The sequence below is a fragment of the Scheffersomyces amazonensis genome (assembly GCF_036850825.1).
Source record: "Scheffersomyces amazonensis strain UFMG-HMD-26.3 chromosome Unknown RJT21scaffold_1, whole genome shotgun sequence".
NCBI classification, from domain to species: domain Eukaryota; kingdom Fungi; phylum Ascomycota; class Pichiomycetes; order Serinales; family Debaryomycetaceae; genus Scheffersomyces; species Scheffersomyces amazonensis.
The window spans coordinates 1551893-1568541 of record NW_027042741.1 but is presented as its reverse complement, the minus strand read 5'-3'; the positions used below and the strand labels follow the sequence as shown (position 1 = coordinate 1568541).

The following is a 16649-nucleotide window of genomic DNA, read 5'->3' as shown; positions in this document are numbered from 1 at the left end:
CGTTTTAAATCACAAGTCTTTATTCAATCTTAATATATTTTGAAACTTGAATTTATACTTAATAGGAAATTTAACTCGCACTTGTTAATCTTTTCCTCTTTTTCCTTACGCCAATATTATCGAACTATTAGTATAGAGTATATATCGCCTTTGTCCTCTTTTGCAATTATTTGATCTACTTGGAGCCCAACGCTTTCAATGGGCAGGACATTTATAGGTGCAAAGAGACATTTTTCTGGAACAATGTCGCACAAGACCACTGTCTGCTTAAGATATCTCATACAAGTATATCATAACATCATAATCTATCTCAGTAGGTTTTATATTTCGTTGAATAATGAATTAACCGCTAATGATATATCCGTTCTGGTATTATTTGCTATCTAAGCCGACTTTCCTACTCATGTTTGATATAGTTTAATTCCTTGCCTGTATTTTTCCGGTATCCATCTGGTTGCCACACGACATACATAAGTTATTTGACATACAAATCAGACAATCACTTGGAATGTATATATTATTAATTATAATAAAACTAGTTATAAATGTCAAGACCACTACATATAATTCTACTAGATATTAATACCAACATATATAAATATTGGAATATTAGTCATAAGCAATTAACTAATATAATATCTAAATATGGGTTAACTAATCATTATCCTTATCAATTAACTATGGAATGTAGTACAATTGCTAAACTCATTTCGACTGCAAATCATCCTAATTATGATGAATCAGGAAATACTGCAGTAGTTTCACCAACAAATTCATTATCATATATGGGTGGAGGATATGATAAATTCCTTCTTCAAGCTCTAATGTTACCAACATCAACTAATGGTCTTGATTATAAACCATTAGAATCTAAAATTCAAGAACATAGTCTTAATAAATTCTCAGGATATTTATCAGTAGGAACCATTCATAATATTAATCTACTGGATACATTAGATGTCAATAAATTTAAGAATAAACTTGCCTATCAAAATTGGAAAGTTACGAATTTGATTCAAATTCCATCGATGATGGTTCCAGAATCTCTAAATCATTCAAGTCAACACATTCAAAAATTAATAGGTGTATTTGATTGTGTATGGAATCTTCTTATTCTCCTTCATGAATCTCATAATTCACATATTGCTAATGTAATAATTCCTGGAATCGGCTCTGGTTATGGAGAATTATCCGAACAAGAAATTGGGAAAATCATGATATTTGCAATTCTTCTATATAACTTGAATTTAGGTCATGGTGATAGATTACTTCATCTCAAAAAATCATGCATGATCCTATTCTTTTTCCGGAAAAATTATCGAAAATTATCTAATGTATATGATTTAGAAGAATTAGAAAGAGATGTAATTACAGAGTATGGAAAGAAAATAATGATTGAGAATAGTGAACATGACAATAATGAGCATAATGATAAAGATGATTTTAATGAACATTTTACAATGGAATTTGAGGAATTATTTCAATGTATAAATTTACAATAGATTATATAAATACATAGATAGAATTTTTGGGTAAGGTACCCCAGATTTCGCAGCAATCAAAAAAAAATTTCTTCAATACTTATAAACGCGTCCTTCTTCTCTTCTCTATCAAGTAAAGATGACTCAAGTAAAGAGATTAAAGTATACTTTAGGATTTGTCTATTGTCGTGAAACTAACCAAATACTTCTTTTAAACCGTACTAAATCTCCCTGGATGGGGAAATGGAATGGTGTGGGTGGGAAATTAGATGTTGGTGAATCCCCTTATGAATGTATAACAAGAGAAGCTCAAGAAGAAACTGGTTTATATTTAACCAATTGGCAAGGTAAGGGAGCATTCACTTGGGAAGTTTACACTACGCAAAAGGGTAATAATTCATCTGAACTGGTAAAAGAAACAGGAGGTCTTTATCTTTTTATTGCTGAAGTTACTAAACAAGAAGTTGATGAATACAAGACTCCTATTACATATTGTAAAGAAGGTATATTAGATTGGAAAAGTTTAGATTGGATTCTACATGAAGAGAATTTAGGAATTGTTGATAATTTACCAATTATATTTAAGAATCTATTTAATGCTAATCCAAGGGATCTTTTCCTGTGTGAATATCGTGATATGAAACTTATTCGATGTGATTATATCCCTATTGGTAATTTAGAATATCCATTTGAATAAATAATCTAAGTAGTCCAGAGACGTGCAGTACCATCGGCACCTGCACTGAATAACCATGCTTCCTTTGGATGCCAAACTAAATCCAAAATACCAATTTGATTTATAACTTTATGACCAGTTAATTTCTTTAATGGTACTAATAATGGATTAGTCATTAAATCATCATATACAGTACCATGGAAAATATGAATTGATCCATCATCAGAGGCAGATGCAAATAATGGTAATTTACCCTTATGGAATTTTATAGATCTAACTGCTTTTTCATGATATCTTAATGTTTTATATGGTGTAGCACTTAAATCTAAATCATGCCATAATACACGTTTATCATATGATGATGCAAGTAAATTATCACCTCTTGGATGAATATCAATACTTGATAACATTCTAACTCCAGGAAGTAATTTTTTAGTTAAAACTTGTTGAGCTAAATCATAAATTCTTATTTGTCTTTGAGAAGCTACAAATAATTGAGGTTTAAATGGATGGAATTTTGCATCCATTATTATACCTTTAGATTTTCTGAATGGTGATTGAGATAAATGTTTAGATAATTGATGAATAAGAACAGCAGTATTTTTAGCATCTGGAGAAACGGTGACAAAGTAATCACCTTTTCTATGCCATGAAATCTTTTTAATAGTCTTACGACATTGAATTATAGCTGCTATACCAAGTTGGGCTTGATCTTGATTTGGTGGATACCATTTTGCAACTTCTTTTTTAACTTCATTAGTAGATGAATTATGCTTTCCATCATCTTCTTCTTCATCTTCATCATCTATATCTTCATTTTTATTTTCATCATCTTCAACTGCTATATCGGATTTCTTCTTATTTCCAAAAGTACCATAACCCCAACCGGATTCTATCTTCAATCTTCCAAGATTTTCAATATCAAAACCAAATACTGGTGGAACAACTAAATAAATATGTTCTCCAACAGCAACTGCCAATATACCAGTTTGAGAATCAGGATTCCATTCCAAACTTTCAATATGATCTTCTTGATTTATTTCTTTATTAATTAATTGAGTTTTAAATACTTGTCTACCAGTTAAAATTTCCCAAATTCTAACTGAACCATCATCTGATCCAGTAGCTAACCATAATCCAGTAGGATCAATAGAAATAGTTCTAATTCTAGCTTCATGACCTTGAAATATAGTAGAACAACGAATTGGGAATGGTCTTAAATCTTGTGGAGATGGTAATTCAGGAATTAAACTTTCTGGATCTATATTTAATTTATTATGACGAACTCTTGGTGCTAAATATAAATCTAAACTTCTTTCAAATCTTTCTCTAACACTTTCTTGATATCCTGGTACTTTTCTTAATGAACCATACTTTTGAGGAATAAAATTACGTTCACGATCTTGTGGATCAGTTTCAAGCCATTGCTTTCTTTCTTCTTCTGTAAGTAAATATTCTTCAGGTGGATTATAACTTTCTTCATTAGTAGGTGGTAATGGTTTTGGAGCTCTTAAATTCATAATATGATCGGGAATTTCTTCATCATCATCATTATTCCATAAATCATAATTTAATTTATCTTCTTCAATTTGCTCTTTTACTTTATTGGGAGGAATAATTCTACCTTCTCTTATAGCTCTTACTATTTTCATAACTCTTTTAGCTTCATGTTTAGATGGAACAAATCTTCTCTTTGGTTCAGGAACAGCAGTTAATGGCATGATTTCTAGTTTAGAAGTAAACCAATCATTTAATGGTTCATAAGGATTTATATTTTCATCAGTATTTTCTTGTTGTTGAATTTTTCTAATTAATTCTAATTCTTCATCAGTAATCTTTAATGATGAACCGGTATTTTGATCTAATAATCCAGTCCAACCTTCTGGTAAATCAATTGATTCTAATAATTGATCTAAGGCAGAACCCTTTGCAGGTCTCATGATTCTTTTACCATTAATATCATAACCAATATGAGGCATTTCTTCATATGCAGATATTGGAATATTACCAATAGTATTAAAATCTTCAGCATCACTATCATCACTATCATAGATTGGATTAATTTCAGGTTTAATTATACGAGGAGTACCATCAGAAAATTTAGATTTAATTCCTTCAGAATCTCCATTTGAATTATTGGATAATGATCTTATCTTTATTCCTGAAAGTGCATCAGTTATGGTTTCAGTTGGTTCATCTGAGAAGTCTTCAGATTCAACATCACTTGGATCTTCTTCTTCACCAAGTAAATCATTGAATTCTGCATCTGAATCTTCTTCTTCTACTTCTTTCTCTTCTTCGTCATCTTCATCTACGGCTTCTTCTTCATCTTCATCTGCTTCTTCGTCGTCGTCACTTGCTTCGTCATCTAATAATCCATCAACTTGGAAATCCTCATCTTGAGACGCATCTTCCTCATCGGATTCTTCTTGTTCAGACTTTCTCTTTCTTGAAACATCTCCAACTGGTTTCTTCTCAAGAACAGCAGTCTCCTTCAAAGAGGATCCATTCTTCCCCCTGGTGGTTGACTTTGCCATTGTTAATCTTTTGTCTAAATCAATTATTGAACTATAGCTTTGAACTGAAAAATTAATTCTATAGGCATCCTCATCTCTGGCACAAAGAAAAAAAAAATTTAGTAGGACAAACTTCGCTAAAACACACGACCTTGAACTTGGCTATTAATATCATTGGCAATGGATTGAACATGGCTATAGTTAAATCTGATTGAAATTGGATTGAATAAACTGTGAATAAGATATAATGGCCATGTGACGGTATTTATGAAACTATTTTAAATTATACAAATATACGTAGCATGTCTCATAGTAGTAGTACAAATATTAAGTGAGTCCATATTAACTAACCAATTAATGTCTCAATATCTTACCTTTAGTAAGTTTTGGCTAAGTCTATTATAACAAAATAGACAATTCTTTTATACCATAGTACAAAAGTTATACGAAACTAGGAACTATTATGAAGTCTGTTGATAGATATTAATTACTTTGCAGCCAAATGAATTGTTTGTTAACAAAGGTCGTGTACAAGCCCCCATTATTTATACCATTTTTCAAACAACACTAAGAGATGGCATGGCTTAAGATTGAAAAAGTAGTATAATTATACTTTATATATAACATGAATAGTATACGGAAAGTAAACGAAATAAACCAGAGAGAATTGGCTCAGAATTTGTCATATACACAATCTTGGCATTATGATTATCGAGATACAAATTATATATATATTGGTAATATACCTATAAATTCTATGAAAAGTATAGATATAATAACTATATTTTCTCAATATGGAATACCATCCCATATACATTTCTTTGATGGTAAGGATAAAGATTCTAATCGAAATCGAAATCGTCAAGAACTGAGTGATAGTTATTCATCAAATAAAGATAAACCTACCTCTGGAGGTAATGGATTTGCATTTTTAAAGTATGAAAATTTTAAAAGTTGTGTACTTGCTATTGATAATCTTAATGGTATTGAAGTTTTAGAAGGGAAAAGGTTAAGAGTAGATCATACATATTATAAATTACGAGGTAGTGAGCATGAAGATGATTATTTAATCGATTACAAGAGTTTGGTAGGGAAACCAGATGATGACAATGTGGTCAAGGGTCTTATCAAAGATAAACAACAACTGGAATCGAAACAACTTCGGAGTATTGAAGCAAAAGTTGATGATGAATTAAGAGATCCAATGGAGGATTTTAACAATATCAATACCAATACAACCACTTCTAGCACAATAGAAGATCCTGAAGATGAGTTCAAAGATCCAATGGAACAATTTCTTAAGAATAAATCAACGACAAATAAAGTATCTAAATCACATCATCATCGTCATAAGCATAATCATCGTAAACATAGTGAAAGTCGGAAATAGATTGTTATTTTATTAAATATAAGGTGTTAATAGTATCTAAAAATGCTTCCATGCATAATGTGGTTAGTATTGCGGCACGGGTGTTCTCCCCTAGTTTTATGATAAGTATAAATATAACTTATCCCCTAATAAAAATAGCATATTATGTTACTAACAAATTATACTCATATGAAGTTGTAGAATATGATACACTAATTCATTTTATAAGTAAAATAACTTTTTGTAATTAGGTGTTTTTGTTGTATGTGTAATTAAACTGCAACCGAATACACAAAAATTGCTTAATCAAAGTGGGTACAGATTTACGAATATTATTGTTCCCATTATTCGAAAACTAACACATTTTCTGAGCCCATATGCATGGAATACCAGTTATTATTAGTTAAACATTAATTGAATCGGTGACAATTGTGGGATGGTGGTAGTCCATAATTAATTAGTTTATTAATAAATAATTGCCTATTAAATTGCTTAATAATAAATAAAATAACCATAAATTAATATGCGTGTAATTATACTAAATAAATAAAGTACTAATAATTAAAAAAACTATACCTAATACAAAAATTAGTACAATAATACTAAAATCTATAAAAGTAGACAGCAAAGACGGAGAACTGAACATAATGATTTGGAGCTAAAAGTACCAAAAGTTAGTGAGATAAAGGTTACAAACCATTAACACTAATAAATGTAATAATAATAATAATTTAAAATATGTAATAATCATCATAATAATAATAATAATAATAATAGTAGTAAAAATAAAAATAAAAATAAAAATAATATAATTTTCAAACCCAAACTGAAAATAAGAAAGTGTAACAATAAAGTAAATAAGAGTAAACTCAAGCAATAAGGTAACGTATACCACAAAGTAATTGAAGTAAATATAGTTAGGAACAGTAAATAATAAGATAACGAAAAGAAATTAAAGGAAAGTAAAGTAAAGTAAAGTAAAGAAAAGAAAAGAAAACAATCGAAAAGAACTAAAAGCTAACCAGAAGAAATAACGTCACAAGGTTCCTTCATCCTCTATACCCAAATTAAACCAAGGATGATTCAAAGCATCCATAGCTGAGATTCTATCCTTTGGATTTATCACAAACATCTTTTTCAAAAGATCTATAAAAAACCACCAGAATGTAAAATTACCAAAATTTATTAGATGTTCATTCTTCTTATAATTATAAGATAATGAATAATCTAAATCTATTTTGAGACCAATTCTGGAAGAGATAAACAAATCAATTCTGGACAATTCATTGACACTATTAATAAATTTCATAGGAGTCGATGAAGTAGGGAATTTCAAAGTGAGTGAATTTAATTCACTTGAATCATCATCAATAATTAAATCATCATCTTCTTCATCTTGATCTTCATCATCATCTCCATCATATTCATTATTGCCCATACCAAACTCATCATCAGTTTGATCAGATACTTCTGAAGAAGTTGAATCTTCATCTTGATCTTCATCATCATCATCAACTACAGTATAAATTTGACTTAATCTCTTTCTTGAAGGTAAAGAAGAACTTGATGTTGATGTTGTTCTTTTACGTTGATGCAGTTGATTATAATTGAATATATTGGGTCTTGGTCTAATATATTCATCAGTAAAATATTCTAATCCACATTCATTTTGTTTTTGTTTTGAAACTTTAACAATAGACTTATCAACTCTATAACCACAAATTTTTTCAATCATGGCTAAATGTTCTAAATTATCATGAGTTTTAAATAATGGTTCACCAATTATAAGTTCTACAAGAATACAACCAATTGACCAAACATCACATGGAAATGACCAACCAACTCCTAAAACAATTTCTGGAGCTCGATAATGACGAGTAGAAACAATAGATGAATGATATTCATCATTAAATATAGCACTACCAAAATCAATAATTTGAATTAAAGGATTTTTTAAAATTTTCAGATATTTAGGAGATTTTCTAGATTGAGAAGATGATGAACTTAATTTTAAATATGATGCAACTATAGTTGAACTATAGAGATTCTTTTTAATAAATGAATCATCATGAAGTAAGATATTTTCAGGTTTTAAATCAGTATGAATTAAATTTAAATCATGTAAAAAACTTACTGATCTTATTAATTGTTTTGAAATAGCTTGAATATGAGAACCAGGGAAAGCAATAAAATTATTTGATTCAAGAAAATCATAAAGACTTATTTTTAATAAATCTGTTACAATACAAATATGACCTCTAAAATCAAAACATTCACGAAGATGAATACAATGATTAAGATTTTTATTATCAAATTTCTTTAAAGTTGATAAAATTCTTAATTCAATTTTTGCAGCATCACGATATTTTTGAATATTACGAATAATTTTAATTGCTACATGTTCACGATTAATTTTATCAAAACATTGAACAACTTTACCAAAAGTTCCTTGACCAAGTAATCTTATAATTGTATATCTTTTAGCAAAATTCTCTTGTAATTTAATAATATAATGACCATTTTCATCATCACAAGGGGGTAAATCATTATCATGAGGTATAACATTGGTTTTAATATTTCCAAGTTTTGGAGTTTGATGAATATAATTATTTGGTAATTTATGATAAAAACATTTTGCTTGAGGTAATTGAGGTAAAGAATTTGTTCTCTGCTTTTTTATTGGGAATGGAGGTAAAGTTGTTGTAGATGTTGAAGATGTTGAAGTATATGCTGATGAGAAATTGGTAGGTGACATATTAGAAGATGAAGAATTTGAAGATGAAGAAGAACTTGAATTTGAATTTTGTTGATGAATATCATTAATAAAAGATTCTTCTTCATCTGGTTCAAAAATGACAGGTTGAACATTATTAACATTAAACATATTATAAGCTTCAAATGCATCATGATCTAACAAAACAGAATCACTATTATTTCTTCTGGTTTTAGGCATAATATCTCTTTCTTCTAAAATAATAACATCATCATCTTCTTCTTCATCATTAAGGTAATCATTTTCATGATGATTATTATGGGTATTATTAACTTCATCTTCTTCATCTTCTTCATCAACAATCTCCGGTTCTTCATCGATTAAGACTTGCTCTATATCAACATCTTCAACTTCTTCATCCAAATCTTCGACGAAATATGATTTCTTAACATTGGAATTAAAACTTCTGTATTTTGTTCTATATGAATGTATAGTGGAAACACTTGTAGTTGGTAAAGTTGAATGGTTATGAGAGTTTGTTGATGAGGTTGAAGGATTTGAAAAAGGATTTGAATTAGTAATTAAACTTGAATAATTCAATCCTGTTAAAGTTGAAGCCGTTGAAGGAGGTGAAGAATTTATAGAAGATGATGATAAACTTGTTTCCGATACTTCTTGATCAATGAAATTCAAGGGTAAATTTTTAGAATCTTCTTCAACATTTAAGTCAGTATTATTTGTAGTTGAAGTAACTGAATTATTTAAATTATTCTTGTGCAATATTTGTTGATGGTGATGGGATGCCTTGGCAGCGTTATCAAAAGTTTCACTAAAACCTCTTGGTCTTTTTCTATTTGAGATTAACGACATTTTAGAACCAGACTATAAGGCAATGACCGTAGAAGCAGACTATTGAAGTAGCAACTAGTACATATGGAGATTCACGGGGTGATAATAATAATAATAATAATAATTTTGGTAATAATATGGATAAATATGTCTTATAATAGTCAACTTTTAGGAATTCTATTAATTATTGAGTTAGCTTGATTCGATCTAGAATGTATAGGGTATATGTAGTGGAAGATATCAGTCGATTTAACCACAAGTTCCAGTTGAAACAGGGCAATTATTATCAAGTTTCAAACGAAACAAACACTCCTTTTTGATATTAACCAAATTAAACTTAATTTGTATCACCACTTATAGGTAGGTAGTTTAGTAAGATTGAGATAAGAAATTCTTCTAATTAAATAAATATTAATTCCCAGTAATTAAATTAATTAAATTGATTAAATTTAAATGGTGAATGGATATATCTGGAGATGACTGAGATTTTTTTGAAAAAGGGGGATATAAAAATAATGGCCGGCTTCTTAGGCAGCTTGAGATTGGAACTAGATACAATTTGTATAGTAAAATTCAATGGATTGATATAGCTAGAAATAAATACTATGATACTGATTAAATAGTTTTACTGTACTAATATCAAATATTCAATATTTGTTACTGAAGCTATATCTGTTTCTGTGTCCCTGCCTGCCTGTAATCGAACAATCACTTTAATTAATTAGGTACTTTTTTTCGATTAAATCTGGAGTCGTGCGCACCGACACAAAAACATGATGGTTATTATTGTTTTTTTTATGTATTTTGTATTTTGTGGTTGAGTGGAGATTCTCATTTTTATGAGCTGGTAGTTTAATTAAGGGGGGTGAGCGAGAGATGGGGGCGTGCGCATTTGAAAAATTATGAGGCGGCGGGTGCGATAATTGCTACAGTAACGAGCCCTCACCACGACTTTTTAACTAATTAATTCCCATTCCTTAATAGACTTTACTTTTTTTTACAGTTTAACTGGTTAAAGTATGTGTCACATCGTCAAAACTTCTACAAAAATGTATTTAGATCTATATTTGCTGGTTGACGAAAGTTTAAACATATGAGAACAGTTTAGTACCGTATTCTATAATTGAATTATTATGTATGTAATTTAATCATTGGTTCCTTCAAATTTAACCCACTTTAGAAATGGGGTAATTTATATCGGTTTAATAAGATTTACCAGTGTGCACGCCCCTTCAATTTATGCTCTTGTCTATCTTAACCTCAGTCAGCTGCTCGAGACCGCGTGACTGCTCCTGTGTATTATAAAAACATGTGTGATATCACGTGCTATACTGGATCTAATAAAATTGACACTTATAAACGGAATCACAAACTGCAAGTGCCACGCACATCCGTAAAAAATATTGATGTCAATAGCAAGCTCGGTATCTACATGAAGAAATTAATTTACTTTCTTGCATTACGTAATTGTCTCTGCATGCAAAATTAAAACATCGAAAGGGGCATGATTATTAATCCTTACCTGTAAAATTATGGTTATTATTTATCTGACTTATTGTTTTTTATATGGTCCCCTACATTTTAGGTTGAACAACCTTATCTTAACTTGGATGCTAATAATAACGTTCCTTTAATGTTCAATATAAATCGTAGCATGATTTGGCCAGAACTAACTTCCAAATCTTTTTCATTAACTAAAAAATGTAATCATTGATGTTCAGATCCTTTGTTTGGTGAATGTTTCTGAGTTGTTGACCCTGAGTAGCTGTGTATAGGAGAATTAGCGACTACTGATGAGAAAAAAAAAAAAACTCATGCCGACAAATCCTTTGTAAATCCGGAAAAAGTAAACCTCACAGAACATTTGCTATATATATTCTCAAGGTCGAATACTCCTGAAATAAGTTAGTACTCCTGACGAACATCTCTATTTCAACTGCAGCTTTCCATATTCACAGTACTTCTTGGCTCATCTCAAGTACAAATCAGCCTGGAGTTTTCAAATATTTTATTTGTGGTGATAATTTAATATTTTTTTATTCTCACGTCTTCCCGTATATGCTGCAATCAATTTAATTTCGCGCCAATATACTGATCCTGATATTTTATTTCTGTACTATCATCAACATATGAATGTTAATGATTTGCATTGTTTGATTATCTATTTACATTCTCTAATCCATATTTTCTGACGAGTTTTGAAGAGAACCAAATCCTGATCAAAAAAATGTTCAATATTTCCGAGATTCTAAAATTTCCTTAAATAATACTCATCTTGACAGCTTCCATACTGACTGGAATCTGTAAAACTCTTTGGATTCAATTAATACGAATCTCGTTTGTAGAAATGTGTCAATGTCAGCCTTGTATCCCTTCGCTGCTATTATATTGATGTCTGTTGCTAAAGCAGGCTTTGTTTGTATATGGAAGCCGCATCAAAATTAATTTAATTACCGCTTGTCTGCACGAACAATTGTAAATCGGTAACGACATCTAATTACTCTAAATAAATGTTGGATTACAATAACTGAATTCTCATGCCCCACTAATTCCACATACACGTCAACAGGGGAGAAGATTAAATCCTCAAATATATTCTCTATTAATTTTTTTATTTTCTTCCAAAAATAACTGCAAAAAATCATGTCATAAAAATAATTAATTGAAAAAATTAATTAAAAATATATGAGGAAGTAACTAAAAAAACAAAAAAAGTTGATCTCAAAGTATCACAAAACCCATTTTAGTAATAAAAATAGAAGGAATTCCTATTTATTTAGAGCTCATATGTTGAATCAATTTCGCCAAAATGTATGCTGTACTACATGTTTAAGTTGGTCACGCTGTCCTACCAATTTATATTCAATGTAATTTTACCTTAGCAAATTATATCATTAATTATATGTTAAATATGATACACAAGTAAGAAATTGGGAGTAGAATAGATTACTTTTACTATTGTGGAACAAAAATATGTACGATATGCAGCATTTTCAAATATTGTATAATAGGTACAGCCTGTCCTATCCTTGATGGCGGACAATACCAACTATGACATCATATGTTTAGATTCATAAACTAATTGCTATAACTTAATCATACCTCCTACTTCACACGCTAGTAATTCTTATTATACCCCGATATTAGAAAAGGACTTATAACATGGTGATACTGATGTTCTTGCAATCTAAAAGTAATATGCTCTTACGAGATTTTCATGAAATTAATTGTTGTTTCGTACCTGCTCATAAAATAAGAGCGGCAAAATTCGAATAATTACCGAGCTCAGCCCAAATATTATTCAATTTTTCAATTTGATCCTGAAATTGTATTTCGTTGCTTGATATTAAGCTCGAGTTTATTTCTAAACAACTAGCAATCCAACATCTTCCTAGAAAAAAATTCTGAAGTGTCGTATTACTTTACAGATCTATAGTATAGGCTAGTTGGAACTCATGTGCTGATAAATTTAAACCATAAATTTTTCTCTTTTATGTGTCTTTATTAATAATCTAATATTACACGCATGTTCAGATATTTATCATTATTTTAAAGGTATTATATTTCCTGTATCAAGACTTTTCTCACATACCAGCCCTTCCCCTCCAATTTTTTTTTTGTAGCCTTTTACTGTTGTCATTGTTCTTCGGGATTTCTTGGGCGGGCTTTCTTTAATATAACCTCTATAATATAAGTAAATAAGGTTGAAGGTAGTATTAGTGACCCAGAGAAGTCAGTATTGGTATATTCTTAAATTTTCTTTGTCTAAATGTAACTCTTGTCGAAGGAGTATTTCATGGTTTAAAAATGTACTTCATAGCTGATAAACCACAAAAGCCTTTAACAAAATTAAAAATCATAATAATAAAAAAACAAATATTTTTTAAAAAAAATAATATTTTTTAAAAAAATAATATAATGTAAAACAAATAATTTAGAAAAATAGAATATTAAAAAATAACTAAATAATAGTAAAAAATATCAACTTCTTATATTACAACCACCAACGCCAACAACTTTCCAGAAACCAATATCGACAAGCTACCAGTTGCTATCTCAGATTTTGTTTATTTTAATTTTTATTTCTTTTCCACCCGACCTTGCGAAAACTTCATACTATTGGGACTGGTAGTCTATCAATATTTAGTGATATCCGTCGAGTAAAAAGAATTATAGTCTACTCGTTTAGTTTGTCCTTTGTAAGTATAAAATTTACCATTGCTATATAAATTCTTTTTTGTCAAAGAAAAGCCGGGTTTAGCCATATTTTAACTTTTGGGATATTTGCATTCTTCTCAACTTCAATTGAGTCATTTGTAATTGGAAAAAGGAATATCTTCATATAAATTAATCTCTTTCTAAGAAAAGACGTAAGTGTGGAGGTAGAGGATACTGCTTTCTCAATAAATTTAGTTTTCCTTAATTCGTCTCTTTGGATTTGTATGGATTTCCCACCTTAAACACAACAGATTGAGAGCTTGAGACAAATATTCTCATTCTTTTATTTTAAAATCAATCATTTCAATCATAGTTTAAATTCTTTAATTCCGGTTTAATTTTGATAGTTTTTCTTTTATATATTTAATATTGCTATTTGGATTATTTGTTTATTTCGAATAACAGGTCATTATTTAATTATCTGAACAACACATTCTTCAAGGAAATATATCGCATTATAATTAACTTTTCCTCATAAATCTGAAGAAACTTTATCTACAACATTCATTCGTCATCAACTAGTCATAGTAATCTGTAATTTTACTATAACCCTTTCAATTGTCATATACTATTGGAAAATCCAAAGAATAAGTCTATTCTCCGTCATATTAACTGGCGATTGTTAATGGTCAAAAATTTGTCTCGTCAGAGACATTGTGAGTATCATAGAACTTGATAATACTCAGAGATATTAAGTGAAACAAGCATATCTACTGTTTATTCGTAGCCTGTTGTAATATTAAAAGTTATCAAAAGTTGTCTGGAAGTTCAAACCAAGATTCCTACATTATTAATCAAAATTCATAAAGCTTTTAACTACAACCCCTTAATTAAAAAATAGAAGCTTTCTAATTTGTTATCACCTAATAGATTTTTACCTCGGTAGTAGTATTAGAGCTCTTATAATATCAATCGCGATTGATATATAGTTACTTTATGTTAATCATACAGTCAAATTAAATAAAACCATGAGTCTGAAACGGACACATCTAAATAGACAATCTCGACGAGGTCAGAAAGAAAATAAATCAATAACAATAGATGGGGAATTATCACAACCAAACACCCATGAACAACAACATGAAATAGAAGAGATTGATCATTTAGTAAATCAGGATGGATCTGAACGACAAGAGCTGTCTTCAAAATCAAAATATGGAACACTTCCAAAAAAGTACTTTTGTAAAATCTGCAATCAGGGTTTTACAAGGAAGCATAACATGGTAAGTCATGAGTTGATCCATTCATCTATAAAACCTCATGTTTGTACAGTTTGTGACTTAAAATTTAGAAGAATTCATGATTTAAAGCGTCATGAGAAGTTACATACTGGAGAAAAGCCATTTATTTGTTCACATTGTAATAGAAAATTTGCTAGGCCAGATGCTTTAACAAGACATTTAAACAGCCCAAATGCATGTAATGTCTTAAGAGAAAGATTATCATCTACAGTTCAAAATCCAATAATTCCGGAACCATCTTCCTCTAAAGTTTTAAGTATTTCGACTTTGCAAAATTATCAAATAGGCAATAATTCAACATCAATGCCTATTAGAATTCCTCCTCCGCCTCAACTTTATCAAATAAATCCACAAATCAAAACATTACCTACAACAATATCACCAAGTAATAATATTTCTCCAGAATTTGATGCCAAAAGAAATAATCCACCTCACATTATTCTGCTGCAGATTCTATCAAATAATCAGCATGAAGCTGAATCATTAAATAGAAGTGGGAAAAAATCGATTATACCGCGACCACTTCCTGAATTACCACATATTAACCATAGATATTATGTTGTAAACCAGAATCTGAGCCAGCAGCACAATCAACAACAACTTCCTTCTATTCAACATTTTGTACAATCTGCTTATCATCATTCACCAACAAGTACTTCAGCTTCACCCCCGCAAGGATCTATTTCTCACGCTCTGCCTACTCATACTCCTGGGTATGGTTCATATTCACTGTTGGGTGATGATTCAACGACAAATAATTTTCACGTACATCCAAATCAATTTATTCCATCACTTGTACCACGGATTTATATGCCAGGTGAAATTGTTCAATATAGAGGAGGAAGCTTAACTGGAAATAGTGCCGATGAATCTCTTGAAAGTGGTCAGAGTGGTGAGTCACAATCAAATCAGAAGAAAAAGCGAAAAGAGTGAATGTCATTTTTCATTTGATTGATTTCACTACAATGTTATTCATTATTTGATCAGCTATGGCCCTAAAGTCTACAGGGTCTTGGTTCATAACAAGTAGATATTATGAAGGTTACTAAGTATTACAATTTTGTTAGATATAAGAGAGTTTATGCCTAATGAAATAAAAATAAATAGTAGCAATTGAAAGGACAGAAAGTGGAGAAATATTATCAGACGAGAATTCAAAATAACACAGCAAAATTAGCGAAAAGCAAACACGAAAGAGAGGATATTAAGGCAACCATCAGGGGATATCCTTCATTAGTAGGAAATATATAGACAGACAGTTTAAGTCTGATATTTTCTTTCTTGTAATATATCTGCCGTTTACGGCTTCATATGTATATATATATATATATATGTAATTCAAAATTATCCATTATAACTAATTATCAATTAAATTATAACGATAATCAAAATCTCTCTAAATCATTTTTAAATTTAAGGTTGCTTAATAAAAATCTACTAAAATATAGAGGGGACAAGATTTAGTCGAATCGTTTATGAGTATTTTCATGAGTGGCTGCAACCGTCTTGCATGACATAAAAAAATACCGAAACAATGACGCTCGAAAGATTCCTAGGCTGATCTTCTAAAAAGAAAAAGAAAAAGA

General features: G+C 29.8%; 6 protein-coding genes across 6 annotated transcripts; 4 read left to right on the top strand and 2 right to left on the bottom strand. All coding sequences in view use genetic code 12, as the record gives it.

The window, feature by feature from the left end:
- The first annotated feature begins 178 nt into the window (after positions 1-178).
- RJT21DRAFT_117391 (putative ADP-ribose 1''-phosphate phosphatase) lies at positions 179-1509 on the top strand. Its single transcript, XM_064880682.1, has one exon. It carries the CDS (start codon positions 546-548, stop codon positions 1500-1502), a length of 957 nt encoding a protein of 318 aa, XP_064741066.1. The 5' UTR covers positions 179-545; the 3' UTR covers positions 1503-1509.
- Positions 1510-1620: 111 nt separating this feature from the next.
- On the top strand, positions 1621-2108 carry RJT21DRAFT_4316 (uncharacterized protein; the record flags this gene model as incomplete). Its single annotated transcript, XM_064884534.1, has 2 exons — positions 1621-2040; positions 2091-2108. 2 exons carry the CDS (start codon positions 1621-1623, stop codon positions 2106-2108), a joined length of 438 nt encoding a protein of 145 aa, XP_064741065.1.
- A 75-nt stretch (positions 2109-2183) lies between these two features.
- Positions 2184-4694, bottom strand: ERB1 (Erb1p; the record flags this gene model as incomplete). The annotated part of the gene is made up of 1 exon (XM_064885228.1): positions 2184-4694. One exon carries the CDS (start codon positions 4692-4694, stop codon positions 2184-2186), a length of 2511 nt encoding a protein of 836 aa, XP_064741064.1.
- Positions 4695-5298: 604 nt separating this feature from the next.
- On the top strand, positions 5299-6063 carry RJT21DRAFT_79834 (U2 snRNP complex subunit; the record flags this gene model as incomplete). Its single annotated transcript, XM_064885236.1, has 3 exons — positions 5299-5500; positions 5570-5755; positions 5807-6063. 3 exons carry the CDS (start codon positions 5299-5301, stop codon positions 6061-6063), a joined length of 645 nt encoding a protein of 214 aa, XP_064741063.1.
- Positions 6064-6733: 670 nt separating this feature from the next.
- KNS1 (serine/threonine protein kinase) lies at positions 6734-9003 on the bottom strand. The gene has a single exon (XM_064880681.1). It carries the CDS (start codon positions 8993-8995, stop codon positions 7079-7081), a length of 1917 nt encoding a protein of 638 aa, XP_064741062.1. The 5' UTR covers positions 8996-9003; the 3' UTR covers positions 6734-7078.
- Positions 9004-14790: 5787 nt separating this feature from the next.
- Positions 14791-15996, top strand: OFI1 (Ofi1p; the record flags this gene model as incomplete). Its single annotated transcript, XM_064879999.1, has 1 exon — positions 14791-15996. The coding sequence occupies one exon, from the start codon at positions 14791-14793 to the stop codon at positions 15994-15996; it is 1206 nt and encodes a 401-aa protein (XP_064741061.1).
- Positions 15997-16649: the final 653 nt, after the last annotated feature.